The sequence below is a fragment of the Rattus rattus genome, chromosome 1 (assembly GCF_011064425.1).
Source record: "Rattus rattus isolate New Zealand chromosome 1, Rrattus_CSIRO_v1, whole genome shotgun sequence".
In the NCBI taxonomy this organism is placed as follows: Eukaryota; Metazoa; Chordata; class Mammalia; order Rodentia; family Muridae; genus Rattus; species Rattus rattus.
Genome location: NC_046154.1, coordinates 21535571 through 21563126, shown reverse-complemented (window position 1 = coordinate 21563126; position 27556 = coordinate 21535571). Strand labels below are relative to the sequence as shown.

Genomic DNA, 27556 nt, shown 5'->3' with positions numbered 1-27556 from the left:
TGCCTAGGAAGGGAAAGGCCCTGGGTTTGGTCCCCAGCTCTGAAAAAAAGAAAAAAAAAAAAGGTAAAAAAGAGCCAGAGGTGGTAGCATACATCTGTAATCCCAGCACTCTCCCTACAGAGAGACGGGAGGCAGAGAAAGGGGAACAGCCTGGAAGTTTGTGGGTCACTAGCTTGAAGCACATAGCACGGCAGAAACAATATGAGAGACCCTGCTTCAGTGAGGTGGAAGGAACGAGCCGACTCCCAAAGCTTGCCCTTCGAGTTCCCCCGTGTGCACGTGCACGCCAACACTCAAAACACAGCCATCCATATGCGCACAATAATAATAAAAACTAAGGATAGAACTGGGCCACATTATTTTAAAAAAGGAATGCATGCTCTTTACGAAGTCTAAAACTACAGCAACAAATATGACACGAAGAGAGTATCCTGAAAAATCTACCCGGAGCGTAGATGTCTCAGAACGTTATACCTGGGCCGAGGAGGTGCTCAGAGGGTACAGCACTTGCTGTGCAAGTGTGAGGTTCTGAGTTTAATTCCTATGTTGGGCCCAGCAACATGAGCACCTATAACCTCAGAACTCTTATGAGGTGACAGGAGGAAGAGAGAGGAAATTCCCCAGAAGCTTGTGGGCCAGCTAGCTTAGAGCATGCAGAGAGGAAAAGCAAGAGACTGTCTCAGTGTAGAAAACAAGGCCCACTGTCCTCTGTAGATACCCTGTGGCCTATATATGCTTGAATTCATATACACACACATACATATACCTTATGTACACACATACTCCTTAAAATAGAACCTTATGGGGCTGGGGAGACGACGGGGCAGTTAAGAGCGCACACAGCTCTTTCAGGGGACCTGAGTTTGGCTTCTAGCAGCCATTTTGGGTGGCTCACAACCGTCTGTAATGCCAGCTCCAGGGAATCTGATGCCCCCTCCTGGTCTCCATGGGCATCTGCACTCGTGTCCACATACCCCAACACACACACACACACACACACACACACACACACACAATATGCATGCACACATGCACACGCACACGCACACGCACACGCACACGTTGTGCTGGCTATATGATACAAACTTTCAGTGGAGTCATATAGGAGCCCGAGGTTCCACAAAACCAACAAGAACCACCAATGACAATGGAATGCCCGAGAGGGAGCTGGGCACAGTTTCTCCTCCCACTGCTCCTCCGGCAGGCAAGCGTCTCAGAGCTCTGCCCACAATAGACGCTCCATGTTTGGGAGCTGAGGATCTGGGCGACAAAGATGAATTATAGCAACAGCAGCTGTTACTCGCCGAGCCTTTATCTGAGCCTGACACTGGGCCAGACTCTTGGCATGTATTTATTTATTTTTTTATTTCTCCCTCGTCCTCTCAGGAGCCGTGAGACAGAACTGGAACTCTATAAAGCCAATCACTCAGCCCCTTCTTCTCTCTCCTTCTTCTTCAAAAGATATTTATTATTTTTAATCATGTGTATCTGAATATGGTGAACATATCTGCATATGATATGTGCACATGACTACAGGTGCCCGTGGAGGCCAGAAGAGGGCATCACATTCCCTGGGGCTGGACGGACAGATGGTCAAGCCACCTGATGTGGGTGCTGGGAACCAAACCCCTGATTGTTTGGAAATGCAGCAAAGTGCTCTAAACTGCTCTTAACTATAACTCCTGCATCAGGGAACTGATGCCCTCTTCTGGCCTTCTTGGGCACCTACACTCATGTGCACATACCCCAACATGCATGCACACATGCATGCACGCACCTAAAAATGAATCTTAAAAGACACATAGACATATAGACATAGATTAAAAGGCAGGCCTTTATCTCTCCAATCCCAAAGCTGATTCTGTTATATTTATGGGGTTGAGGATTGAACCCAGGGCCTTGTACATGCTAGGCAAATGCTCTACAACAGAGCTACAGATCCCCAGACCTCAAGGATGGCTATTGTTTTATAGGTATGAGTATTTTTTGTTTGTTTATTTGTTTGTTTTTGTTTATTTATTTTTGCCTGCATGTAAGTTTGTGCACCACTTGCATGTAGTACCAGTGGAAGCCAGAAGAGGGCGCTGGATCCCCAGAATAGGAGTTAGAATTTGAGCTGCTTTGTGAGCACTGCAGACCCTGAACTGTTGGTAACCACTACCCTCCTTCACACACGGGTATGGGAAAGTATGCTCTCCAGACTCAGGGATGGTTCTCTTGGTCTCGAGTCTCACTCCTGCTGGCCCTGGCACAGGTTTCCCTGACCTGGTGGATGAGCCAAAATGGCCTCTCCTGTCTCCTGACTTGGAGGGAGGAAGATATGGCTTATCCCTGGAAACTAGTTAGTTTTCCTGAGAGACTAGACAAGAACAAGCCCAGTCCTCCTCCCTGTCTTTCCTGTCACATGCCATGGAAACCTCTACAACAGGGCCTTCAGCAGAACAGTTGACTGAGAAATGGCTAACCTTTCTTCACACACGATGCAGCCTTGGGTGTTTTGTGATAGCAGCAAACAGATAGACTGATAACACTAGTTAACAAGAGTCCCTTCTAGGCACATCTCATCCCTTCTTGCTTCTGAGGTCATGTCCTTACCCCCTCAGGGCATTTCCTCTTCCTCTTTAAGACCACATCAGATGCCACCTCCTCTGTGAAGCCTGCTGGGATTTCTCCAGAAGGAGCTGTGGCCCTCCTTAGGTATCACAGCTCTATCTCCACCATCAATCTATGACTCCAGTTTCTGGAACTTTCCTATCCTGGTCCACAGCCTCCAAACACCCAATGCCCACAGCTCCCTGAATCCTCTTTCCAGAACTCTCTGGTGCCTGGAGGTGTTCTACCCTCTCCCCCAAGGTAGGCAGAGGTGATTCTGTCTGGTTCCAGCTCAATCCTCGGTACTGGTATACAGCAGGCAGTCAATAAATGCTGTCTGCAGATATTCACTTGTGAATCTTCTCATTTGGGGTCATGAGTACCTTTGAGGATTTGACAAAAGACGCAGTTCTTCCCAGTGTGCACACTCCCATATTCCATGTGCAAGAGTGGAGTTCACGGGCTGTGGTGAGCTCTGAGAATCTAATCCCAGGTTAGAAGCTCTTGCTCTGTGGGTTTGCTCTACCACACGTATGAAGGTGATGTACAGCATACGCTTAATAGACACTTGTTGCATACACACTCAGTGTAGATTTATTGGGCATAAACCTGTCCTATAAAGTTCGCAGTTTCAGACCCAACCATCTCTTCTAACGGATCCTGCCAGGAAAATGCTATTTGGCTGAACCTTAGAAGTTGCGAACATCCGACTGCGTCAGGCTTCCAAAAATAGTAGCTTCATTTGGTCCAACGCAATCTTAACTCCCATTGAATGGAAGCCTGGCATAGGGAAGCAAATCCCAAGGAGACGCGGACACAGCTAACGAACGGCAGCAGTGGGGTCGGACCCAGGCAGCCCTGGTTCCGTCTGGTGTCTACCAGGCTGTCTGTCAGTCCTCCAGACAGGTGTACAACAACCTCATCACCAGAAAAAAGCATCTCATAGGATAGACATTGCTGGCCCGAGCCTGGGTGAGGACATCGGAGTTAGCAGTAATCCCGGGCTATGGTTGAAAGGCTTATGGCTATGAGAGCCACCGACCACCACCCTGAATCTAGATGGACCCCTCTGGAGGCAGGAGGGGAACCAAGCATGCAGAGACCTGGGTTTGAATTTTGCCCCTGTGGCTTCTGGTGGTCACAAATAAACTACTTCAGGGGGTTGAATCCCAGTTCAATAGCTGGGTGCCCTGTCACTCAAACTCTGTTCTCGTTTTTGTTTTGTGGCCACAAAAGGAGCATAATGATGTCCCTTATTAGGGGGCTGTGAGGATTAAACGAGAGGTGTGTGTGTGTGTGTGTGTGTGTGTGTGTGTGTGTGTAAGTGTGTGCAGAATCCAGAGGACGACCTTGAGTGTCCTTCCTCAGGAACCATAAACCTTGTTTTTTTTTTTTTGAGACAGAGTCCTTCACTGACCTGCAACAGGCAGATTCGCCTCTGCTGCTCTGGGGCCCCCAGAAATCCATCCGCCCCTCCCTCCTCAGTGCCCGGATCACAGTTGGGTGCCACCATGCTTTCGGTCTTTTTCTTTTTAAGCAGGTTCTGGAGATCAAAGCCGGTTTTCTTGTCTCACTACAAGCTCTTTAACCAAGTGATCCATTTCCTCAGCCCCGGAGAATTTTTAGGAAGGACTTAGCAGAGCGTTTGGCAAACAGAAAGCAACACATGACTGTTGCCTCCCCTAAAGAAGGCTTGCTTTGTACGAAATGTTACCATTATAAGGACACTGTTACTGTGCTAAGACCCATTGATTCATCTGAAGGATCCATCACTCTTTCTGTGGTCTCTAAGGATGTCAAGATTCAGAGAGGTTGGGGGCTAGAGGGATAGCTCAGTGGTTAAGAGGTTCCCGAGGTCCTGAGTTCAAATCCCAGCAACCACATGGTGGCTCACAACCATCTGTAATGAGATCTGATGCCCTCTTCTGGTGTGTCTGAAGACAGCTACAGTGTACTCATAGATAATAAATAAATAAAATATTAAAAAAAAAAAAGACTCAGAGAGGTTCATGACTGGAGAAGTGGAAGTATTGCTGACCCTGAGCCAGTCACACACGTCTCTAGTCCTTTACTTTCTCCTCTTGGCTATGTAGGTCTGTGGAGCAGACATGGGATGCCTGGATGTCTCCTGCATGGCTCTGAGAGGTTAGGGCAGGGAGCAAGAACTCAGGAGTAAGAATATTGATCTCTGAACAAATCCTGGGGTTAACTTTAAAAATAAACCTCGCCGGGCATGGTGGCACACACCTTTAGTCCCAGAACTCAGAAGGCAGAGGCAGGTGGATCTCTCTGAGTTTGAGGCCAGTCTGGTCTACGAAGCAAGTCGAGGACAGCCAGGGCTAGCTAGCTCCTTCCCAGCCCTGCCATGTAGTCTGGGTCCTGGAATCCATACTCACTGTGGGACCATTACAGCGATTAAATGGTGCCCCTGCACTAGCATGAAGGACGGTTCTGTTTCTGACTATGTGGGTTCACGTTAAACATAGTATGTGTGTGGATACTTGAGCATGTATGTGCACGCACATGGGGAAGCCAGAGGTCAACCTCCAGAGCCATCGGACTTGTTTTTTTTTTCATTGACCTGAGGCTTGCTAAGCAGGCTGCACTGGCTGACCACAGAGTCCCTGAGAGCTCTAATATTCACCTCCCTAGCAGAGGGACAGCAAAGAGAGAAATCCAGCATTTTTCACATGGGAAACTGAACTGGGAATTGAACTCAGGACCTCAAGCTTGAGAGGCAAACACCTTACCCCTGGATTTGTCTCCCCAGCCCTTGAAAACAGTTCCTTTTATCTTCTTATGAGTGTTTTGCCTGCTTGTATGGCTTATGCATCACTTACATGATGACTGGTGCCCAAGAAGGTCAGACAAGGGCCGTTGGGTCCCCTAGGACTGGAGTTACAGATGGTTGTGAGCTGCCATGTGGGTGCTGGGAATTACACTTGGGTGCCCTGGGAGAGTAGCCAGTGCTCTTAACTTCTGAGCCACCCCTCTAGCCTCAACGACTCTTGACATTCGTGAGCACGCAAGTGGCACAGCGGGTACAGTGCTTGTCTAGCATGAACAACGTCCTGGGTTCCATCCCTAGCACCACACAAACTGGGCACGGAGCACATGCCTGTAAACCCAAGCACTTGGGAAGCGGAGGCAGGAGGATGGATGGAGTCAGGGAAGGGTTTTCCGGGGATGTGGTGTGGCATGAGGGGGTCATCATAGGAAGTACACGTGGAACAGCAGGTGTAAAAGCTAAAATGTTAGCGGCAGCTTGGTACATCCAGGACCCACTCAGCCTTAGAGAGGGCAGGAGAGATGGCTCAGAGCACTTGCTGTATTACACCAGGAGGACAGGAGTTCAGATCCCAGCACCCGGGTAACAGGACGGGCATCCCACAAACACCTGCAACTCCAGTTCCAAGGGATCTGATGTCCTCTGTGTACACAGGCAAGTGTACACCCATCCCCGGCCACCAAATCCTCCATGGCACATATGTGCGCTCTCTCTCTCTCTCTCTCTCTCTCTCTCTCTCTCTCTCTCTCTCTCTCCCTCTCTCTCTCTCTCTCTCTCACACACACACACACACACACACACACACACACAATTTTAAACACAAATCTTGAAGAAGACAACGAGGAGGAGGAAGAGGAGAAGGGAGAGGAGGGAGAGGAGGGGGCGCGGTGGCAGCAGCAGCAGCAACATCAGCAGCTGGAGGGGGGTCTCCGTGGACATGGTAGAGAAGGGCCCCAGGGTGCCAGCACGGCTAGGGTGTGTACGTACTGTGGCCGCTGGTGTAGTGCTGCAGCTTGTCCGTGTACTCTGAGTCGGCACGCTCAAACCCCCGTCTTCTGGAACAAGAGCAAAGGGCTGGAGCCACCTGAAGGCACCCAGGGAGGTGGGAGCCACAGTAGGCCATAGGGAGAGAGGGCGGGCAACCCCTTGAGGCCACGCCCTTGCTGGAGGTGATGGTGTCTAGGCCTGTCCTTTGTCTAGCCTTACCCCACTTGTCTTTCCCATTCCTCCCCTCTGCGAACCCAGGCTCATTCGTCCCCTGTCCCTTCTGTAGCCACGTCCCTTTTAAAGGAAAGAAACGAAGTCCTCAGATTCTAGTTGTGGCTTCTGGCTCCATGAACCTCGGTGGCACCGTCCACCTGAGCTTCCTCTGGTCCTTGGTTGGGAAGTACGTGTGGGAACTTTAAGCAGTAAGGGTCTTCGCATCAAGTCCCACAGCCATCAAGGATTGGCCCCACCCTCCTGCCTCGCTACGTCCACCGTGCCCCGCCCCTCCAGGCTAAGCTCCTCCCCTCTTGTAGGTCCGCCAGCCTCCACGCCTTCGCTAGTACAGAAGACTGGGAATGAATCATATCGTTCTTCACCCTCCCTACAGCTCTTAGCACCCTGCCATCATCTTTGCCTCTTGGTCTGGGATGGCCCTCACTGCTGAAGTGCCTCAGTGGGCAACCGTGCTCTCACCCTTCTCGGGAGAGCACCCGTTTCTCCTGTGGGAGAGCACCCGTTTCTCCTGTGTGAATGGAGGAGGTATCCTAGACTACTGGAGCTCCTCCAAGTCCCCATCTGTTCCCAACTACGGCTGAACACAAGGCCCAGAAGCCGCCACCCACCTGTTACATACGATGGCAATGACGACCACGGCGATGACGAAGACTAAGCCGGCAGCGGAGGAGCCGACGATGAGGGGCAGCTTTTCCTTGATGCTGGTCTGGTACTCGGCTGCAGAGAGAGTGCAGTGGTTATCTCAGCCTGGTTCCCCGGGGTGGTGGTAGTGGTGGGGCTGACCCTGTCTCTATCCTCCACCCCGATGGTCTCTGAGGTGACCCTAGGCGCCTTTCCTGCCTCTAACCCCAGCAATTTCCTCACGCGGAGCAGGAAGTGAGATGTGAGCAGGAATAGGCCTATGGTTGGCTTCAACCCTCACCTCCTCATCTAAAAAGTGGGCACAGGGAACCCTGCACCCCCTTGTTGATGTGGTAATAAGCCAGAATGACTGGGCAGGAGGGGGTGGGGTCCGGGATAGGAATCCTGACCGTGCTAGGTAAGCAGTCTACCAACTGAGGTAATATTCCCAAGATGGGGAGCCTGGTAGATCCCATCCCAAAGGATTGTGGGTAAATCTCTGACAATACTTGGCTGAACCCTCAGCCAGCTTGGACTGACATGACATTGTTTCTGTTTCCAGTGTGATTCACAGAGACCTCCACAACCCTGGAATATACTTCCTACAGTGGGCTCTCCTTACGCTCTCAGAGAAACCAAGCTTATGGAGGTCAGAATGGGCCTGAGGCTACCCAGTGAGGAAGAGGTCAAAGCCAGCATGTTAGCTCATCTGCCTGCCCTGAGGCCAGGACGTGAATGGCAGTGCACAGATGCACTTGGCATCGGCTGGGCCGAGGCCAGCTACATCAGCATCCTCCTCCGTGTTACAGAGAAGAGGAGCTTGTCGAGGGGTGAGGTCATCTTAGGTTCTTAGAACCTGCACATGGCGAGGAATACAGCAGGGCCCTGGCACAGATTTGTTGAGTTGATAAAGGGGACTTGGGACGGTGCCCAGTCCCTGGTCAGTGCGCTCATCTGACATGGAGGGGCACATGGAAAGGCAAGCTGCTGGTGAGGAAAGGGCAGAGGGCAGAGGGCAGAGGGCAGAGGGCAGAGGGTAGAGAGCAGAGGGAAGAGGGTAGAGGGCAGAGGAGGCAAATGTTGGAACATAGGTACACATACAGGAAGACCGCTGCACTGGGACAGGAGTTTAGGATCTTCCCTAAATTCCTAAACCTGAAAGCCTCTGAAAGGTTCAATCAAATGAGACCTGAGGTCCATGCTCCATGGCCAGGGGCTAAGAAGGGATGCTGAAGTCTGGCCGTAACACACCCCAGAATTATGGGCAAATCTCTGGTAATACTTGGCTCACGGTGGACACTTAGCTAGGACTCCCACTGTTACTGTGTCCAGTGTCACAGAGACTACTGCATCAGTCCTGGGATATGTTTCCTACCATGAGTGGCCTCTTGTTAGGTCTGGGAAATGTCCCAGAACTTGGTTGGCTGGTGACAGGCCCACTATTCTAAACATATGTGTCTTCAAACCAGTTCTAAGGTAGGTCCCTAAGCTTAGAAGTATATGTGTTTGGTGTTGATGGTAATACTGTAATTTTCATCCCTTTTAATGGACAAAAAGACAGGGCCAGAGGTTAGGGGGTGTGTTTTCCAGCTAGACAGTTAAGGCCAAGTTGGAAGTGGACTCCCATCTGCCTTGCTTCAGAAGTCACACCTCCCTGTAATCTACTGCTCTTCAAGATTATTAAAGCAAAAGGTACTCAGAGACCAGATAATCCAAGCTTCGGAAACAAATATAGCACAGAGGCCCATTTCTTTGCCCAGGGTAGACATTACTAATCTATCCCAACACTTCCTCTTGCTTAGCTTAGATTGGCTTAGTCCCATTGTAACTTGCTGGAGTTGTAAATAGATACAATGTTTCCTATCTCAGTTAAGCACAGTAGGGAAAGAAAAAGATTTGATAAGTATGGATCTACAAGTAGGGTGACCTCCTAAGTATACCAAAAGAGGAGGCAGCTTTGGGGGCCTTAGAGCTGGAGGCTCTATGGCTCACTGTGCAGTGTGTATTATGTATAATGGTGGGGGGTAGAGAGGTGGCCTGCTTTCTGGTTGGGACAGGCTTCCTAGGACTGGGGTCCCCCATTTGTGCATCTATTGGCTCACTGGTTGGTGGGGGTGGGGCTTGGTGCTCTCCACTTACCTTCTGTCATGGTTTGGAAGTACATCTTGCCACTGTAACGCCCATAGCCTGCGACGGTGCGTGCCCGCACCTGGAAGACATAGATGGCGCCGGCTTTGAGGCCCTGCACAGTGACTGTGTTGGTGGGGCTTTTTATGGCTGTGGCGTTGTACTCACTGAGCTCCTGCTGGGAACAGAGAAGATGGTTAAAGAATGCTACCTTCTGCTGCTCGTTGGAGCAGGTCCTCTCCGGTGACAGACAGGCTACCCTATTCACTCCTGTGTCAAGTGACTCTGGAATGCTTCCCACGGAAGCAGGCATTTTTTTTCTGTCTTGGACCTGGACAGGTGACCTGCTTTGGACTTTGGAACATTCTAGTAGGCATGAGAACGAGGTCTGGTGCAGACTTCGCATGTGCCTGAAGATCTGGCTTGGCTGCTATGCTTGGCTCGAACCAGGTTCCAGAACACGACCTTGACCCAACTCTAAGCTGAAAAATGGGGCTATTTAACTCACAATCTATGAGCAGGAAAGGTAGCCACCTCCTGTCGTACGCCATGGTGTTTGTTCGTGAGACTGTTTGTTTTGCAGCTTTATCTCCACAAGAGCTGACTAGCACACACACGTGGAGTGGGAGCTGTGCGTAGACTCTAAGTTTCTGAAAACAGCAGGAGAAGGAGCTCCATCTCATCACTCATTCCTCAGCTGCCTCCGCCCTTGGGCCTCTTTTGTCTGTTTTGAGACAGGGTCTCATGTGGCCCAGGCTAGCTTTGAACTTACTCTGTAGTTAAAAAAAAGACGGGCTTTCTGATCTTCCTACTTCTGCCTCCTGAGTTCAGGGATTATGGGCGTGTACCTCCATGCCCAATTTTACAGGGGCTCTTTGCATTTTAGGCAGAGACAATGACATTCAAGTCCACAAAGCAGTTAGCAGCTGCTTTGGGGCTCAAAACTAGGCTCCACTTGGAGCCCCTTCTAGTGCCCAGGACTTTGGGTACATAATATTCCCGTCTTTGAGAGATGCAGACCACCATTCTGTCTTCCTGGGTGTTGCCCCAGGCAACCAGAGGACAAGAGGAGAAAGATTCAGCTGAGCAGTGGGACTATAGATGTGACAGGGCTAGACCTAAGCAGTGTATACTTAGATATCTGTCAGACACTCAACAAGCCTTCCCTGAGCATCTTCCTTATACTGAGTCTAGGCTGGGTGCTAGGGTCCCATAGGACACTGTAAGCTCCGGCCTCAGAGCTCCAACTAGAACAGCTACAACAGTTGCGGGGATCCAACCTCTCAAAGAGGGGGAAGCTGATGGACAGCTCGGGACCCTTTTCCAGTAAAAAGATACCCAACCACACGTGCAGATTACGTATACATTTCAGGTGCACGAAGTCTCCAAGCACATCCTCAGAGTGCGAGGGTAACGGCATCCTGAGCACTAATGTGAGCCTGCTTCAGCTCCTGCTCTGTTACTGTGACCTTAACTTCTCAGTGTCGCATAGCATAGCAGGATCGTAAGGGCTGCCTAAGAGGGAAATTGCTGGGTCTGAAGTGCTCGCCAGGCACGGGAAGTAGAGAATGCTGGGGAGAGAGACCTGACCTCACTGAGGATCCGCAGGAAAGTCAGAAAGCTCCCTGGATGGTGGGGGGAGGGGTGGGCTCCAGACCGAAACCTTAAAGAACAAGCAGGAGCTACTGGGCAGAGAGAGAAGCAGGCGAAAGGCCAGGGGTAAAGAAAAGCTTGGGATACAAGGTTGGAGAGGACAGGCCTGGGAGCCCGGCATGATTCTTGTAGGGACGCCAGACAGGAAGCTACCTTTCCTAGGCCATGGCACCTTTACTCTCTTTTGGGGATCCTTCTGGATTCCCCAGCTGTGTGCATGCATATGTGTGTGTGTCTGTGTGTGTGTGTGTGTGTGTGTGTGTGTGTGTGTCTGTGTGTGTGTGTGTGTCTGTGTGTGTATGTGTCTGTGTGTGTTTCTCCTTGGAGCTCCAAGAACATCTCTTGAGACACCAGAGGAGGCGATTTCTGCCACGCCCCTTGCATTGTGTGTCGTGACTGTCAGCGGAGTTGCGTTTTATTTTCCTGTATCAAACATGGAATTTGCCCAGCATTGTGGAAGCCAGCTCCACCGAGGATTCCAGGGCCTCGTGATACACACCTGACAGAATCTCCTGCCCATTCCCAGCTACTGATTTCCCCGGCACATAAAGCAGGCTGCTCAGATAAACACACAACTTCTAGTTCATTCTGTTTTTTTTTTTTTTCTTGACATAAAGAGTTTCGTGCAGCTGAGGATGGCCTGGAACTCGCTCTGTAGCTAAGGATGACCCTGATCAGATAATCATCCTCCCTCTACCTCCTACATTCTGGGATTGCAGGCATGTATTATTATATCCAATATAACCATATATTATATGCTGGAGGGGGAACTAGGGGCTTTGGCGTACTAGACAAGCACTCTACTCACTGAGCTACATCCATGGCCCCAATAAATATATTAAAAATATGTATTTGTGGGTGTGGAGGTCAGAGGTCAACAAGAGTGTTTTTCTCTTCATTGTGTCTTTTCCTTTTCTTTTCCTTTTCTCTCTTTTCTTCTTTTCTTTCTTCTCTTCTCTTCTCTTCTTTTCTTTTCTTTTCTTTTCTTTTCTTTTCTTTTCTTTTCTTTTCTTTTCTTTTCTTTTCTTTTCTTTTCTTTTCTTTTCTTTTCTTTTCTTTTCTTTTCTTTTCTTTTCTTTTCTTTTTTTCTTTTCTTTTTCTGGAAATGGTCTCTCACTGGCCTGAGCAATTAGGCTAGGCTGGCTGGCCAGCACCTTCTCTACCTCACCAGTGCCTGAATTTTTTTTCTTTTTTTCGAACCCAGGGCCTTGCGCTTGCTAGGCAAGCGCTCTACCACTGAGCTAAATCCCCAACCCCCGTGCCTGAATTTTATGTATGTTTTGCTGTGTCTAGTCTGTTTGTTTATTTGTTTGTTTTTTAACGTGCACACTGGGGATTGCACTCATGCTTTCACTACAAGCACTTTGCCAAAGGAACAGTCTCTCCAGTCCCGACTTTGTAACTTAACTATAGACTATTCTGTATTTGGGGCATACATTGAAATTTTCTTCATTCAAATTTAATCTGGGGCCCCATGCTTTATTCATGTCTGTGGATGGGGCTCAGGGCCTCAGGCATGCTAGGGGAATGCTCTATCACAGAGACATATGCCTCCTACTGTCTTTTATCGGGTGACCTGCATTTTCCTGGATACCAGGCTCTTGGCCAGGATCCCCAAGTCTCAAGTGTCCTTTCTTCTTCTGTCTGGCAGCTCCCTGCTCATCACCCAAAGTTTAGCACAAATGCTGACTCCGACAGGGACCTTTTGGGTATTCCAGCCAGGATTTGAAGGTGCAAAACCTTTTCTATTGTTCTAATGCATACATCCATCTTCTCTGAGGATGGGGTTTCCTAAGGGCAAGGACCACACACTGTCTCAGCACACAGGCGCTCCTTAGTGACTCACAGGACCAAGCTAGGATGTAATTCCAAGATTGACCAGTAGGTGCCGCTGTGCAACACAATATCTGCTCCAGCACAAACGTTGGCGTCCACACTCTGGGCTGGTGCCACCCTGGGACACTTGGGGTTTGAGTTTCTATATATGAGGACACAAGTGGAAACCCTGGTGTCACAGGTGCCCTGGGGAAGTGAGGAGCCAATCCAAGCAGATCATTTCCCTAAAGCCAGGCACAGGATGGAGATAGGACCAGATGCTGTTTTAAATACCGAGTTTCTCTACCACTGAGTTGGGGTGTGTCCTAAGGATGGCCCCTTCTACTTTCTCGTGGCTCAGTGTGCCATCCCAGAAAACAGAGCAATAAATGCCAAAGTGAAAGCTCTAGAATTCAATCAGGCAGTGCATGGCTCACTGGGATGCCAGGCAGACTGTATTGCTCTAGTGGTTTCTCTCTGGAATACCATTGGGCTGGGTTTCACAGGGTCACAGAAGAAATGCAGGGACAACTACCAGGGCCAGTAGGAAGAGACAGAATCAGGCCCTAGCCTGCCTGCTTCTCCCTTCCCTCCTTCCCTCTTTCCTTCCCTCCTTCTTCTTTTTTTTTTTTTTTATTCGGAGCTGGGGACCGAACCCAGGGCCTTGCGCTTGCTAGGCAAGCGCTCTACCACTGAGCTAAATCCCCAACCCCCCTCCTTCTTCTTTCTATCTCTCCTTCCTTTTAATTTTGTTGAGCCCGACTCACAGAGCCCAGGCTGGCCTCACTGTGTAACTGAGAATGTGGCCTTGAACCCCAGATCGCTCTGCCTCCAGAGTGCCGGGATTCCAGGTGGGCACTACCAAGGCTGGTTTGTAGCCTTGACCCTCTCATCTTCAAAGGAAGGTAATGGCTGTGGGCGCCACCCCACGTGATCTGGAAGATTCCATCGAATTGTGTGCTAGAGATTTTAGCACACAAATGCTGTCACTATGCACGGTGACTCCATAGATACCAGCTCTCATGGTCATTGTCATGGTTAGAGAGAGTAGTCTTTGCCGTTGTTCAAAGACAGGAGAAGGACGGCTGAGGTGAGCGGGCGCTCAGGCGTCTCTGCTCAGGTTTTACCAAACACAGCTGGACCCTACAGTTCACGCTATCTCCAGTCCTTGTCCCCTGTCTGAAACGCTTGCCTCTCTCAGCTGCTGACTGGACATTTCCGTGGAACTGACATTGACACAGATGTCAGGGTGCCTGCAGAGCCTGGTGTCTCTGCTCCCAGCTGTGGAGAACATGAACCCATGGGCTCTGGGAAGCTGATAAAGGAGGCCACCTCCCCAGGGACCCTGGATGGATGGGAATGGCCAGTCTGCTGCGAGCCTGCTGCCATTTATCCAGCGCCTCAGGCAGTGGCTGTCAGTTCAAGCACAGGGAAGGCAGCAGGTCCCGGTCCATCTGGGGAAAGGCCAAGCCAAGGAGACCTGAGAGCTACTGCCATTCCTAAAGGGTCTTTCTGGAGAAGCAAGAAAGGAGGAGAGAAGGTGGGAGTGGCCCTGTGCTGGAGAAGGACCACTGTCTGTTCTAGAAATTTCTGAAACATCCCAGAAAGGGATAAATTGTGGGTACAGGGCAGATCTTAGATGCCAGTAAGAGGCAATCATGGCGTGCCAGATAGACATCTTATCATTGCAACCTGGCTGACCTTCTCAGGTGACTCTGGAAGGCTGAGGCATCAGAACGGAAGTTGATCTTGGTTCCCTGACACCGCCATCAGTTACTGGCTCTCTCTCTCCTTGGGTTCTGAATGGCCGTAGGCTGCAGCCTCTGCTTCCACTGGCCCTTAGCACATGTTCCGGGTATATCCTCATCCTGCTTGGCAAACGCTTTGCTACTCTTGTAAGTCCCCTGCCTCTGGAACTAGTCCCATCCCCAGGGTCATCCTGCCATGTCCTAGGCATCAACCCTGTCATCTCTCACTACCTCTGCTGCCGACCTTCCCCCAACTCAAGCACCCTGTCATTTCTCACTCCCATGTGTCTCTGGGCTCCCCCTCCCCCGAGTCTACTTTCTAGTACGCTGCATGGATCTTTAACACAACTGGAGTCAGATCCCAGCATTCCAGAACCTTCTATCAGACCCTAAATCAAATCCAGACTCACCAGGCCTGGAAGGCAGGACACACCCCAGCCAGCCTCCCTCTCCAACGGCTCCCCTGTGGCGCGCTCGCTCTCTCCTGCGTGTTGTTCTTATTGAGATCCGAGATCATTTCTCTGTTCTTCAAATGCAGCTGCTCGGCTCTGCCCCAGGGCCTTTGAGCCTGCTGCGCCCGCTGCCTGAATGGCTGCCTTCACCACACACCCCTCTGTAAACTTCTCACAGCTTTCAAACCTCAGCTCAGATGTCCCGGTTACAGGCCTCCCCCTCTCACCCGTGCTTAGTTACCTCCCACCCCCTAGTCCTCAGTCGGCCCTTCTGTGGTGAGTACCTCACATGGCTGTTAGTGTCTGAGCCTTTGTTCTTCCCAGATGGCAAAGTCCTCTGCAGCCAGCATCAGCTGGTGGCAGTGAAAGTCGTATGACCCAGTGGCTGTCCTTTGATGGCATGTACACTCAGACTCTGAGCAGAAGGGGCTAACTGAACAGGGGCCCGGTCCTAGCTACACGTCACTGGTCATCTCCGAAATAACGGAGGGAGAAAGCTGGGAGGCAGGAGCACCAGAGAACTCGAGAAAGAAAGATCTAGGGTGGATCCTTTCTCAGACGCTCAGCATAGAGTGCTGACAGGTCCTGCGTCTTTCTGTGCCTCAGTATCTCCTCCCCTCAGTGCCTGGGAGTACCATTCCAAGGATGGTTGTGGTGATGGTGTGCTGTCCCCTGCACACATTGGGGACTGTGAGAAGTGGACCAGGTGGCCGCTTAGCTATTGTGGAGCCAGCCGGTCCCAAGGAAAGCAGAGCGGTGCCACCCCAGCTGACACTTCTGTCAGGCTCCCCGGCCTGGCTGTTGCGGTAGGAAATGGGTCGCAGTCAGGACCACAAAGGGATTCCTCATTTCCGCTTTGATCTTTGGGGAAAAATACTTTCAGTTTCATTTAATCTCAAAGCTTCTTAATTAGTTTTTTTCCCCTTTTCGTTCTTTTGTTAAAAAAAAAAAAATCAGTTGCTAAACTGTCCTTGCTGGAGAGAGCAGAGACACTGTCCATGCCAGTCAAATGCTTCTCGGTTCAGCTACCCAGCCTGGCAGCCCCTTCAAAGCCCTTCAGGAGAGACACTCAGTAGCCACTCCCTCGACGCACCCGACAAGCACTTATGGAGCACCTACTGTGTACCAGGTGCTGGGACACAGCAGCGCTAACCTCTCACCCTTGGCTGGGTGCCATCGGCAGAGCCAAGAGAGGGATCAGCGTTGACCATGGTCCTGGCAGTATGGGAAGGCTTTTTGGAGAAAGCCAGGACATTCGTGCGGAAATACTCAAGTATGAACTGGGGCTGGCCAGGGTGGTGAGGGGCAGGAAGTGACTGGCCCAAGCAGCCTTCCTGCCTCTGGTTCTTGTTTCATTCATAGGCTCTATCCCTCACTCTCTGTTCCATCCACACAATACTCTCATTCATCATTCACACTCTGGGGAGACCAGGGCCCCCGCTGCCAGTGTGCGGCCTTTCCAGAGAGGAGGCAGGGTCTGTGGGAAGATGTTCGCTGCTGGCGGTGGTGGTGGTGGTGGTGGTGGCAGTGGCAGTGTTTTGTGGTTCCCTGAAGATGCGGACAGGCAGGGATAAGAGACCAGGGTGGGAAGAGTGTGATGGAGAAGTTGAAAGCTGAGGGCTGAGGTAGGAGTCGGGTGCAGACCTCTCTGGGAAAGACAGCTGGTTGATGTAACTGGGCACAGCAGTGACGTGGGGGGTGGGGGAAGGATCCTCCATTCCTTCATTCAACTCATCTACAAGCTATCTTTAGGCTTCAGCTCAGAGCTCTGGGGAGAAGGTGATGATCAGAGAGAGAGGTGGCCCCTGACAGCCTGCAACACAGGACGCCAGGATACACGGAAAAAGCCCAAGATTAGGAGCACTCGAATGAAGCCGGGTTCGTAGGTGACAAATAGATCTCATCTAACCCAGAGGCTGATGGGGTGCTAGGACTAGGTGGGGTCTCAGAGAGGGGGCTTCCGAGGGCCTAGCTGTCACAGTCTCCAGCTGTCTTCTGTGAGCCCCAACAGCATGACCGCCCTATCCATTTCCTGTTCACTGTGGGCTTACCCCCAACAAAGGGCTTCCTACCAATCATTTGCTGGCACTTAGTTTGAACAGAAGCTCTACGGCACCTTTCTCCGGGGTCCTTGTGGTCTCTATGGGTAAAAGGAAAAGGAGTTCCAAGTCCAAGGTCCAGGTTACAGGGCCTGTGGTGTTTATCGCTACGGGAGGCCAACTGTTAACGTCCACTCTTGGAGCCCTGTACTATGTGGAGCTCACGTTCTCAGGTCCCATGTGGTATTGCCCTGAAATGCTAGCCCACCTTGTAGGAGGCAGGGCAGGAGAGCAGGGAAGCGCACACATTCACTTCTGCAGGGGACCAGGGACATGCCTGGTGCTGTTGTCTGCCCCCTTTTCCTCCTCGTGGAGTGGCAGTCTCCTCTGCCATCCACCCAGGTGGAGATGGAGACCCACAGGGGAACGTTCTATAGCCTGTTCATCTTACATGCGTGGCTCCCAGCCACAGGTCTCTGAATGGGGTCCGTTCTAAAAGATCAGAGAAAGATCCCTCACTGCAGTCCGAGGTGCCTAGGTGGAGAGGGGCCACAGCAGACTCAGAGGGCCTTAGAGGAAGTCTGGCTTTCTTCCCTCGGTCTATAGGAAGAGCCCTTTCATTCACTGCCCCCTCACTGTGGACTCCCCTCAGCTGTGGGCTTCCTGTTAGTCACCGACACCTTAGTTGGAACAGAAGTCCATCTTTCCCAGAGCCGCCCACCCCACGTGAGTGTAGGCACTTTCAACAGGTGAAGACCAGTTATAAATGCTAAGCTCAGTTTTGTTTTGTTTTGAAAAACGGTTTATCTCAAACTCAGGTCTCTGGAAGTCAAGGCTGAAGGGGTCTTGATAGTAACAGGTCTGAATGTGGCATATCATTCAGACAGGAAGCTGATCCCCTGGACCAGAACACGGAGACTCAGAGAGGGCAAGGCACCTGCCCAAGATCTCACAGCAGGGCTGGTAGAGCCAGTGGAGAGCCCAGCAGGCTGACCCTGAGGCTGGGGGGCAGGGGGAGCGCACACCGGGCCTAGACTGAGGGAGGGGCATTTGGGGAGGCAGAGGCAGAGCCAGTGGGCGCGAAGCTACCTTCTCATAGTACTGCAGTTCATAGTCCAGGATCACACCGTTGGGCTGGTCTGGCTGGGACCACGACAGGGTGATGCTGTCCACGGTGCGGCTCACCTGGTGCATGATGGACACGGCCGACGGTGCTGCAAGAGAGGTCAGAGGTCAGGGGGTCAAGAGAGGTCGGAGGTCAGGGGTCAAAGCAGGCATGAGGAAGTGCAACTTAATCTTAGAAGGGGGAGAGCTGTGGGGCCAGTGAGGACAGGGGACGAAAGCAGGCTGGTGGGGGTCAGGGACCAGAGGAAGGACCAATAGGGAATGCCAGACCATGGTGGTGGGGGCCTGGGGTTTCTCTGGGGGGCTTGTGACAGTGTTGTGGAACTAGATGAGTGAGGTACAGTGAACACGCTGATACTGTGTCATACATGTTGAACCGGTCGGGTGTGTGCCCCAAGAACTTTACCTCAACCAAGTCTACCCGCCAAGTAAGTAGTCAATCTCCCAACCCCAGCCCATCAGCAACCTCTGTTCTCCCCAAGCGGGCTAAGATAGAGCCATGAAGAGGGCTGTTCCCAGTGCCGGAAGGACCAGTGCACAGTATTTAATCCCGTCTCCTTGTTTTGTATGTGTGGAAATTGAGATCACGAGACTCAGGTGCTGAGCCCACACCGCTGCCTGTCTCTGCTCACTCCGGCTTGTTTTTTTTTTTTCCTTCCCCCTGCACACTGCCCTGTGGTATGTCCCAGTGGCCCACAGAGGGTTGGGGCTGGGTAAGCGGTCTCCAGAGCTCTGCTCTTCCCAGAGGGGACCGTTCAGGCCTGGGTTTCAGGATGCCTCTCTGGACCTGAGGGTTCGTGGTCCCACGGGGGACTGGGCAGCCACGGCATGGATGGAGGAGGCGCCTCCTAACCGTTTTCCAGGCTCCTGAGCGGGTCTGTGGTAGGCAGATTTCCCATCTGGGCCAACAAAGAGATCCCTGACCGCTGAGGCCAACTCTTCTTTTTCCCAGTTCCTTCCTGGTTTCCCAGGGCTTCAGATGTACTGGGCACCAGCCTCGCTTGGTCCTTTGGGAGCTCAGGGGCTTCTGACGCTGGAGCTGACTTAATTATTTTCACCCTGCCTCATCTCCCCCAGCCTGCCCTATGTCTTCTGTTAACTGGCTGTGTGGCCTTAGGTGAACTGCTGACCTCTCTGGACCAGACTGTCCTCAGTGCCCTGGGCAGGCTGGCGTATTTGTGGTCCGGCAGCTCCAATACTCTGCCTTGTCCCCCAAAGCCCTCAGCCTAGAGGCCAGTGTGGCAGAGTACGAGTAAGGACTCTATGCTCATTCCTGCATGGCTTGCTGACCTGTGGTCTGGGTGAGGTCTTTTACCTCTGGGTCATTGGATATCCTATGAAAGGGGTGTGTGTGTGTGTGTGTGTGTGTGTGTGTGTGTGTGTGTGTGTGTGTGTGTGTGTGTGTGTAGGCTGAGTGGATGATGGGGACATGCTTTTGGGAGTGCTACCATCTCTCCAGGGAGAAGCTTCTCCACCTGACCATTCAGGGCCATACAGACTCATGGAAGGAAGTGGGTTTCTTTCTGCCCAGTGGGCATCCCCGCCCCCAATCCCAGCCAGCATCACACTAGGCTCTGTAAACAGGAACCAGAGAACCCCCTCCACACCTCCCCCAGAGCCAGGGCCCCAGCTACTGCTTCTGGAAAGTGTTTAAAAGTGTTCTGTTGCTTGCCTCCCTTTTCGCTGGTGCCAGCGTAACTGGGAGACCTGGAGAGACCCCCCACCTTGCCTTCCCACCCTGCAGGTCTCAGGTGTGGGGTGCCTGGGAATCCAGACTCCAAAGCTACTACCAGGAGAAACTGATGTTGCTAGGAGACGGAACAAGCATAGAGAAGGGGAGTGATTTGTCCAAGGTCACATAGTAGGGCGTGGGTCCACAGCCGCTGAGCCTGGTGAGGCATGTGGTCCACTCTACCCCTCAAGGACTGTGCACGGGCAGGACTCTGCCCACAGTCCCTCTAGCTGAAGCCACCGGGTGGGCTCTTGAGAAGAATAGGACCGTGCAGCCGAGGCAAGTAGGCCCAGCCTTTGGAGTCTGTCCTTGTCCTGACAGAAAGTCTGGAGAAGATGGCTGCCTGCTCCTCTGTCCCTCAGCTCACTTTCCCAGAGACTGTGGGCTCACGATGCCCACCCAGAGGAGGTCCTGGTTACCGACACCCACATGGTCACTTTACATCAGCTTACTCAGTTAACACGCTTGTCGTCTGTGAGTTAGACATTATAATACCCGCTCTACAGATGAGGGGGTGGACTCAGGAAGGATGAGGAAGCCTGGCTGAGGCCATGTGCAGCAAGCAGTGAAGCCAAGATTCAAACCCAGGCAAACTCAGGGCCAACCAACCTTCTTGGCGCGGTAACGTCAGACCAGGGGAACTGCAGAGGGTGTGTAAGGACGCCCTATGCTCCAGACTGTAGTCTCGAAGCCAATCCGCCCCCCTCCAGGCATGGCAGGTCCCATGGGCTTGAGGGGGTCTGGGCTGTAGCAGGCTTGGGTTTCAGGCAGATCCTGGGCTCTGAGCCCCTAAGCCCCGTGACCTAGGCGTGGTGAGGAGGCGGCATCTGCCAGGAAGATGATCAAGGCAGGCCAGGGAGCTGGCCCCTCTCTCGGAATCCAGAGATTAGTGGTGAGAAAAGGCACAGGCTAGAAGCTATCCGGGCCCCTCCTGCTGCCGCGCCCACGCTGGGTCAGGTTACCCTGGAAGTTGGACATCTGGGAATTCTGGTATTTTCAATTATCAGACGGGCACGCCAGGAGGCTATGGGGTCAGCGGTGCCCTGTGACCCTTGCCAGGAGATGGAGCCCCAGGGGGCAGAGCACAGAAGAGGCCTGTGGCTTGTGGAGGTGGGGGGAAGCTGTCCAGCCTACTCTCCTGCAGCAGGTGGCCAGGGGGCCTGCCAGCCTCCAGCAAGTCCTGGGGAGAGTGGGGAGAGTACCTGGCAGGGGCTTAGGCCCGCTGAATTCTCCCTGTGAGTTATGTTTCTTCCCTAAGTTATGCAGGAGCTGGATGAGGGACTTCTGAGGGTGGATGAGGTGTACAAGGTGCTTCCCACAGGCTAAATGAGGGAACGGCTTTGAGTCCTAGATGCCAGCATAGGTCAGAGAGGCAGGCGGCCACACCTCACTCCCTGTGTGCTGAGGATGAAGGAAGAATCATTCAGCCATTCATTCCCGGTTAAAAAGAAGCAGTGAGCTAAGGCACCATGGGGAGAGACAGTCACACACTGGGCTGTCTGAGGCTCACCCCAGGCCCAGGCCTGATGGCCTTGCAGACCCATCTGCTACCCTTGCTCCCATGGAGGGCTCCACAGATGCCCGACTTTGCCATGGAGGCCCTGCCTGGTATCTCCCTTTTCACCATACCCTCTCTCCCAGGCGCTGTCTCTTCTGCCCCTTTATGTTCCCAAATATACTGAGGTCCCCTTCTACCCGCAAGGGTCCTGGCTCCTGTTTCTCTGCTGGGAAACTTCTTGTCCCCTACCTCTAGTTTGGCCCATAAGGTTTAAAAGATGTATCGAGGAGTCTGGTCCCCTGGTGACTCCGTGTTCCCTACTTTCCAATATTATTTACGGCTCAGAGAAAGACCATGTGGCTTTTCATATCAACCGTCCCTCTATAACTATACCTTTCTGTCCTATTGATTTTCAGGTTTCCTGTGTCTGGTTCTAGGCCTGGCTATGTGACTTCCTTTGGCAATCAGGATATAGGCAAACATCACCTGAAAAGACCCCTCTGTGTGTGTGTGTGTGTGTGTGTGTGTGTGTGTGTGTGTGTGTGTGTCTATCTGTCTGCTGCCTCAGTTCCCTGTGTCTGTGAGGACTTTGTATCCAGGACACCTTGCTAGAGCAGCGGTTCTCAACCTTCCTAATGATGAGACCCTTTAATATGGTTCCTCATCTTGTGGTGACCCTCCCAACCATAAAATTACTTCAGTTTTGCTACTGCTATGAATCTTAAGTGACCCATGTGAAAGGGTTGTTTGAACCCAAAGGCATATCACAACCCCACAGGCTGGGAACCACTGTACTGGAGGTGTAGAGACACATGGCAGCTGGGGCCACTGCAGTCCGACTGACAGCTGACAACTCCAGATAAGGAGTGGAGCCTTCACAGTACCCAGAGTTGCCCATGCTCCGGGCACATAAGCACAGCTCCAACAGGACCAACGAAGCCATAGGCTGCCCAGAGACTTGCAAACTGGTAGCATGTTGCTTCCACCTGTCCTGCGTCCCTCCTGTATCACGCGGCGAGCCCATCTTCAATGGCACCTCCGGTTAGCAACGCCTCCCCGGCTCCAGAGGATCAGAGCGTAGGATGCGTGGTCTCCCTCGCCCTCTCTTCCCTTCTCGCCTCTTTCCCCAGGCCCCTGCTCGGAGCTCTCTGATCCTCTCAGCCTCCCAGGGAGAGAAGAGGGTGAAGACAAGTTCATACCAGTTCCAGAGCAGAAGGCATTGTGTGCCCAGACCCAGCAGGGCATGAGGATCAGAGGAGCCCCGGGGATAAGAAAGGCTTTGGAGAGAGAGTTCAAAGTCTTTCGGAGAGGGAGCCACGTGGCATGGTATCATGGACACAGACCTGGGCAGGGTGCCTGGGACCTGCTCTGCTAAGGACCCTCGTGGGATCCAGAGAAGCCACTCTCTCTGGGCCTCAGTTTCCCTTTATGTAGCAAGAGATGTGCCTGAGATAAAGCAGGGTCCCTGTGATGTAAGCCATTTCACTATGACCCAATTAGGTGTTATGATTAGCAGAAGACATCTACACTCCCATCCTGCGGTCTATGACCCCCTCATGTGGCAAAAAGACCCTTGAGATGGGAGACTTTCCTGTGTTACCCACATGGAGACCGAACTTAAAGGTGTAGGGCATTCCCAGTGGGCACCCTAGAGTTTGGAAGGCTGAAAAGCTGGGCAGGCATCCTGTGGATAAATGAAGTTCTGGGCAAGCCCTTGAAGGGCTTTCAGTGACTCAGGGTGGCTGGAAGCTGAAGAAAAACAAGACATCCCTGGAAGACCCAGACCCAGACCCAGACCCAGACCCAGACCCAGACCCAGACCCAGCACACTGTCTCAATACACAAGGGCCAGAAGCCAGGCCTGGTGGTCCAGGGGCTATAATCTCAGCCGCTCAGGAAGCTGAGGCAGGAAGATCTCAAGTTCAAGGTTCCCTGAGGCTAATGAGTACATTTAAGGCCAGCCTGGGCAACTTAGTGAGGCCCCACTTCGAAATAAAAAGGGAAGAGCTACAAACACAGCTTACACAGGGTCCTAGGTTCCATGTAAGAATAAAGAGAAAACCTCGAAGATCCTGCAGCTCCAGGGGCAAGGTATATGCCCTGCTTAGTTTGCAGAGATCTGCGTAGCCTCAAAACTGCGAGGTCCTACTATGTGCAGCTGGAACTGGCTAAGCCTGTAGTGATCGGGCATATAGTAATGCCATACCATTGCTTATCTTTCTAGCTTATCTTCCCTGCAAAAGCCCATTTCACAGGCAGGGAAACTGAGGCCAAACAAGCGAGGGCTCCCTTACAGCTAGGACCTCGGGTCAGAAAACTTGGAAGTCAGTCAGGCCTGGCACTGATGTCCTTTCTCCCATGTGACCAATTGGGCTGGGAGGACAAGGCCTGCCCCCAGTGGGTCAATCTATTGTTCAGCGCTCGTGACTTTAAAAGTTGAAGTCACCTATCTGGCCACGGTAGGGACTCTTGTCTGCAGGTGTCCTGCCACCCCTGGCCCTGGTGACATTCAGATCTTGTGACCTCCTGCCATGATGGCTGTGGGCAAGTCCCTAAGTCATTTCATAGCTCTTATCTATAAACTACCAAAGGACCCTTCAGCTCTGGGAGCGACTCCCGGCTGAGGGCCAAACCTAGCATCTGCATGTACTGAACACATGGTTCATGCAACGGACTTCACGGTCACAGTGGATGCAGAGCACCTCCGGGTATTTAGTACCTGCCTATGCCAGGCAGCCTGGGTGGCATCGGGGACGTTGGCTGAATTCCTCACCATAGCTCTGTGAGGAAGGAGGCCTATGGGAAGGAGCGAACAGACGTGACCTTATTTAGTAGACCAAGGCTACCTACTGGCAGGGCTACATTTGAGGCAGGCATGGTGTCAACCTGTAATCCCAGGATCATAGGTTCAAGGCTATCCTCAGCTACATATTGAGTCCAAGGCTAGCCTGGGCTGTATAAGATCTTGTCTCTAAATCAATCAATCCATCAGTCAGTCAGTCAATCAGTCAGCCAGCCAGCCAGCCAGTCAGTCAGTCAGTCAGTCAGTCAGTCAGTCAGTCAGTCAGTCAGTCAAAGCCTGGTTTCCCCGCCTGATTCCCATGTCCAGACCTTTCTCATCACCTCTGGAACCTGGTGGGTGTGAAGATGGTTGGGGGTGGGGTGCTGAAGAGTTTAGAGCGTGTCTGACGCAGCCTTGGAAGGGAGCCCCAGGATTCTGGGCAACCCTGAGGACTGCTCCCCGTGACTGAGATGTTTCCCCCTCCCCCTCCATGGCTACCCAGCTGTCCTGCTTGGCATTTGGATGTCCACATAGATGCCACCTCTTCAAGGAGCTGTGTGCCTCACCCTCTGGTCTCTGTGTGTGTTGGGTCAAGGGGCAGGATGGCCGTGTGGCAGAGGCTGAGGGCTCTGAGAGCTGGGCCCAGTTCTAGGGTCTTTCACTCCCAGCTGGTGAGCCTGGGCGTGTGGCTTGGCATTTCTCCTGGTATAAGCCCTGCAAGCCTGGCCTGTTCTCCCTCCTCAGTCCCTGAGTACCACTTGCGTCTGTCTGGGCAGAAGGCACTCCGCAAAGGCAGAGTGTGGGTGGAGGCGCGTGACGGCTTTATGAAGTCAGAAGACAGCTCTGGCCCCAGCGAGTGCCAGGGGACTGTGAACGGAGCCCAGTGCTTGCCCAAAGGAAAGACTTTTTCCTTTTAAGGCAGTGAATTAGACATTTATAAATTGAATTTTAGGGTCTGTCCAAACCTACCCCTGAATGCATCGGTCTGGAACGGGGCACCCCCTCCAACCCCATGCCTTCTTTTTTTCTGCAATCTCCAGCATCTCAAGCTCCCTGTCCTTGCACGCTTCCCTGAACCTTCTGTGAATGCTTCTGGACTGCTCCCTGTGGGGTGTCTCCTTCTGGGTTCTGGGACAGCCGCCGCCGTGAGGAAAAGCAGACCACTTCATGTGGGCGGCGACGGTGGGGCGGACAGATAGATGCATAATCATCAGAGACATAAAACTAAATTTTAGCGCCAGGAATGCGAAGCCCTGGTGCTGGCCTGGGGAGAGGTGTCTGCGTCAGGATTGTCAGTGAGATGAGCTCGGGTCTGCAGGCAGGACAGAGCCACATGTGCAAAGGCCCTGTGGCAGGATGGCCCAGGGCTCAGGAGGACCAGTAGAACCCCCTCTGTCCACTACCTCCTGCACTTCTCTCCCTAGGGCCAGCTTCCTCTCTGCCCACTCCTGTCTCTTCAGTCTTTGGAGCCCAGCTCAAATGCTCATTATAGGAAGTCTCTCACCCCAGGAAGGCCATGGTCTGCACTGGGGACATTCTTGGGTCTCATTTCAGGCAGCTGTGTGATACAGGCTCTGTGCCTACAGTTTACCTTGTACCCACAGTGTAAGCCCTTACGGGCAGGACTGTTTGCTCCTGGAGTTAGACAGCAGTCCCAGGTTTAAAGAGCTGAGACCATTGAGTAATGGGATTTTTTTTTTTTTTTTTGAGACAGGGACTATCCTGGACTCCCTTTGTAGACCAGGCTGGCCTTGAACTCACAGAGATCGGACTGCCTCTGCCTTGAGAGTGCTGGGATTAAAGGTGGGTGCCACCATGCCCAGGTGGTAGCGGGACTTCTTGTGATGGCCCCCAGGTCTCTGCCTCAGCCCTACTTACTGGGGTGTGTGTGTGTGTGTGTGTGTGTGTGTGTGTGTGTGTGTGTGCGCCCAACTCCTAGCTGGGCTGCAAGATGTGCTCTTCAGAGGGCTTGGGACAGAGAGAAGTAAGAAATGGGGTAAGGCCCAGGGCTCAAAGGGACTTGGGCTCAGTTGGACTCAAGTTTCTCAGATTTGTCTGACAGCAAGATAAACAATCCTTGGACCCCACTCTGAGGCTCTCCCTCAGTAGGTCTGGATGCAGACCGGGAGCCTGTGTTCTGAAAATCTCCGGCCTGCTCTGGGTTGTGCATAGTCTGGTGGAGGAAACGGAGACCCAAATGAGGAAGACTTCCTGGGTCAGTCTTCAGTTCTTTGCCCAGAACGGCAGGGCTCACTCTCTGCAGGGGGAACACACCTCCCACCCCATCAGTGCGGGCCTTGAGGGGTGGACTTGCTGTAACTACTGAGGTCTGGCGGGGAGCTGCTGTGAAGTGTGGCTCCTGCCACATGCGGTCCCACAGTGAAGAACACAAATGCTATCCCCGTCTACTGAGCTTTGAGGTGGTTTTGTTACACAGCCCTCTCTCGGTAGTAGCTGACCATTATACTAAGGACAAAGCAATCAAACGTCAAACCTAGGATGGAAAACTAGGTCTTCTGTTCCAACTCCTTCATCCTTCCATTTATGTGAGCATTCGTGTGAACGCATGTGTGGAGGTCAGAAGGTAACCTCAGATCATTTGTTAGGCACTGTCCATCTGATACAGGATCTCTCATTGGCCTGGACCGCTTGGCCAGTCAACTCCAGGAAACCTCCTGCCTCTGTCTCTCCAGCACTGGGATTAGAGGCTTGTATAGCTTCACTTAGTCTCATGCCTATACGGTTAGCACTTCACCTATGGAGTCATTTCCTAGCTCCTCCTTCTCTGTCTCATTCCCGAGGACGCCCCCTACCCTCTCCTTCCAGAAGCCTCTCCCCTCCATCCTGTTCTCAGAGCACATCCAGTTTTAGACAGGAGGGGCCCTTCTCAGCAGCCCAAGCCCCACCCTTTGCAGCTAAGCACTGACACTCTTAGCAACAGCTCTCCCTCACCTTGGGCATCTAGATGCTGGAGAGGCCCCCAGAGCCCCAGGAGAGCTCCAGAAGTTTCCTCTCTGCCTCCCCCTACTTGAAAATCATTGTCTACTTCCTTTTCTGTAGCCAGGGCTCCAGCTGAGTTTCTCAAGCTAGAGGGACTCTCCATTGAGCCCCTGTGGGTTGTTGGGTATCTTGGCCGACAGCTTGTAGCTTCTGAGGCTCTCTAAATCTCGAGTCTATCCCCAATCTAAGGATAGCTCCACGTTCTTATATTAAGTAGCTCACTGTTCGAAACTGTTGGATGTGGGGTACATTTGTTACTTAGCATTACCATTACAGTAGCTGACTAATACACTCCACTCACACCTTCAGTCGATTATATCCCATGGTCCCACGAGAAGGCATACTTCTTCTCAGACATAAAAG

The 27556-nt window shown here is 52.2% G+C and overlaps 1 protein-coding gene across 4 annotated transcripts in view; it reads right to left on the bottom strand.

The window, feature by feature from the left end:
* The window catches only part of Ephb2 (EPH receptor B2), a 181957-nt gene that overhangs the window by 11974 nt on the left and 142427 nt on the right, over nucleotides 1–27556 (bottom strand). Inside the window, exons 6-9 of one of the 4 annotated variants that reach the window (XM_032895942.1) lie at nucleotides 18146–18270; nucleotides 9362–9527; nucleotides 7210–7318; nucleotides 6368–6435 (exon numbers count right to left, since the gene is read on the bottom strand). In XM_032895942.1, coding sequence (XP_032751833.1) covers nucleotides 6368–6435; nucleotides 7210–7318; nucleotides 9362–9527; nucleotides 18146–18270 — 468 coding nt within the window. The remainder of the gene's footprint in view (nucleotides 1–6367; nucleotides 6436–7209; nucleotides 7319–9361; nucleotides 9528–18145; nucleotides 18271–27556) is intronic. The other 3 variants (XM_032895949.1, XM_032895957.1, XM_032895938.1) reach the window with 3 other exon arrangements.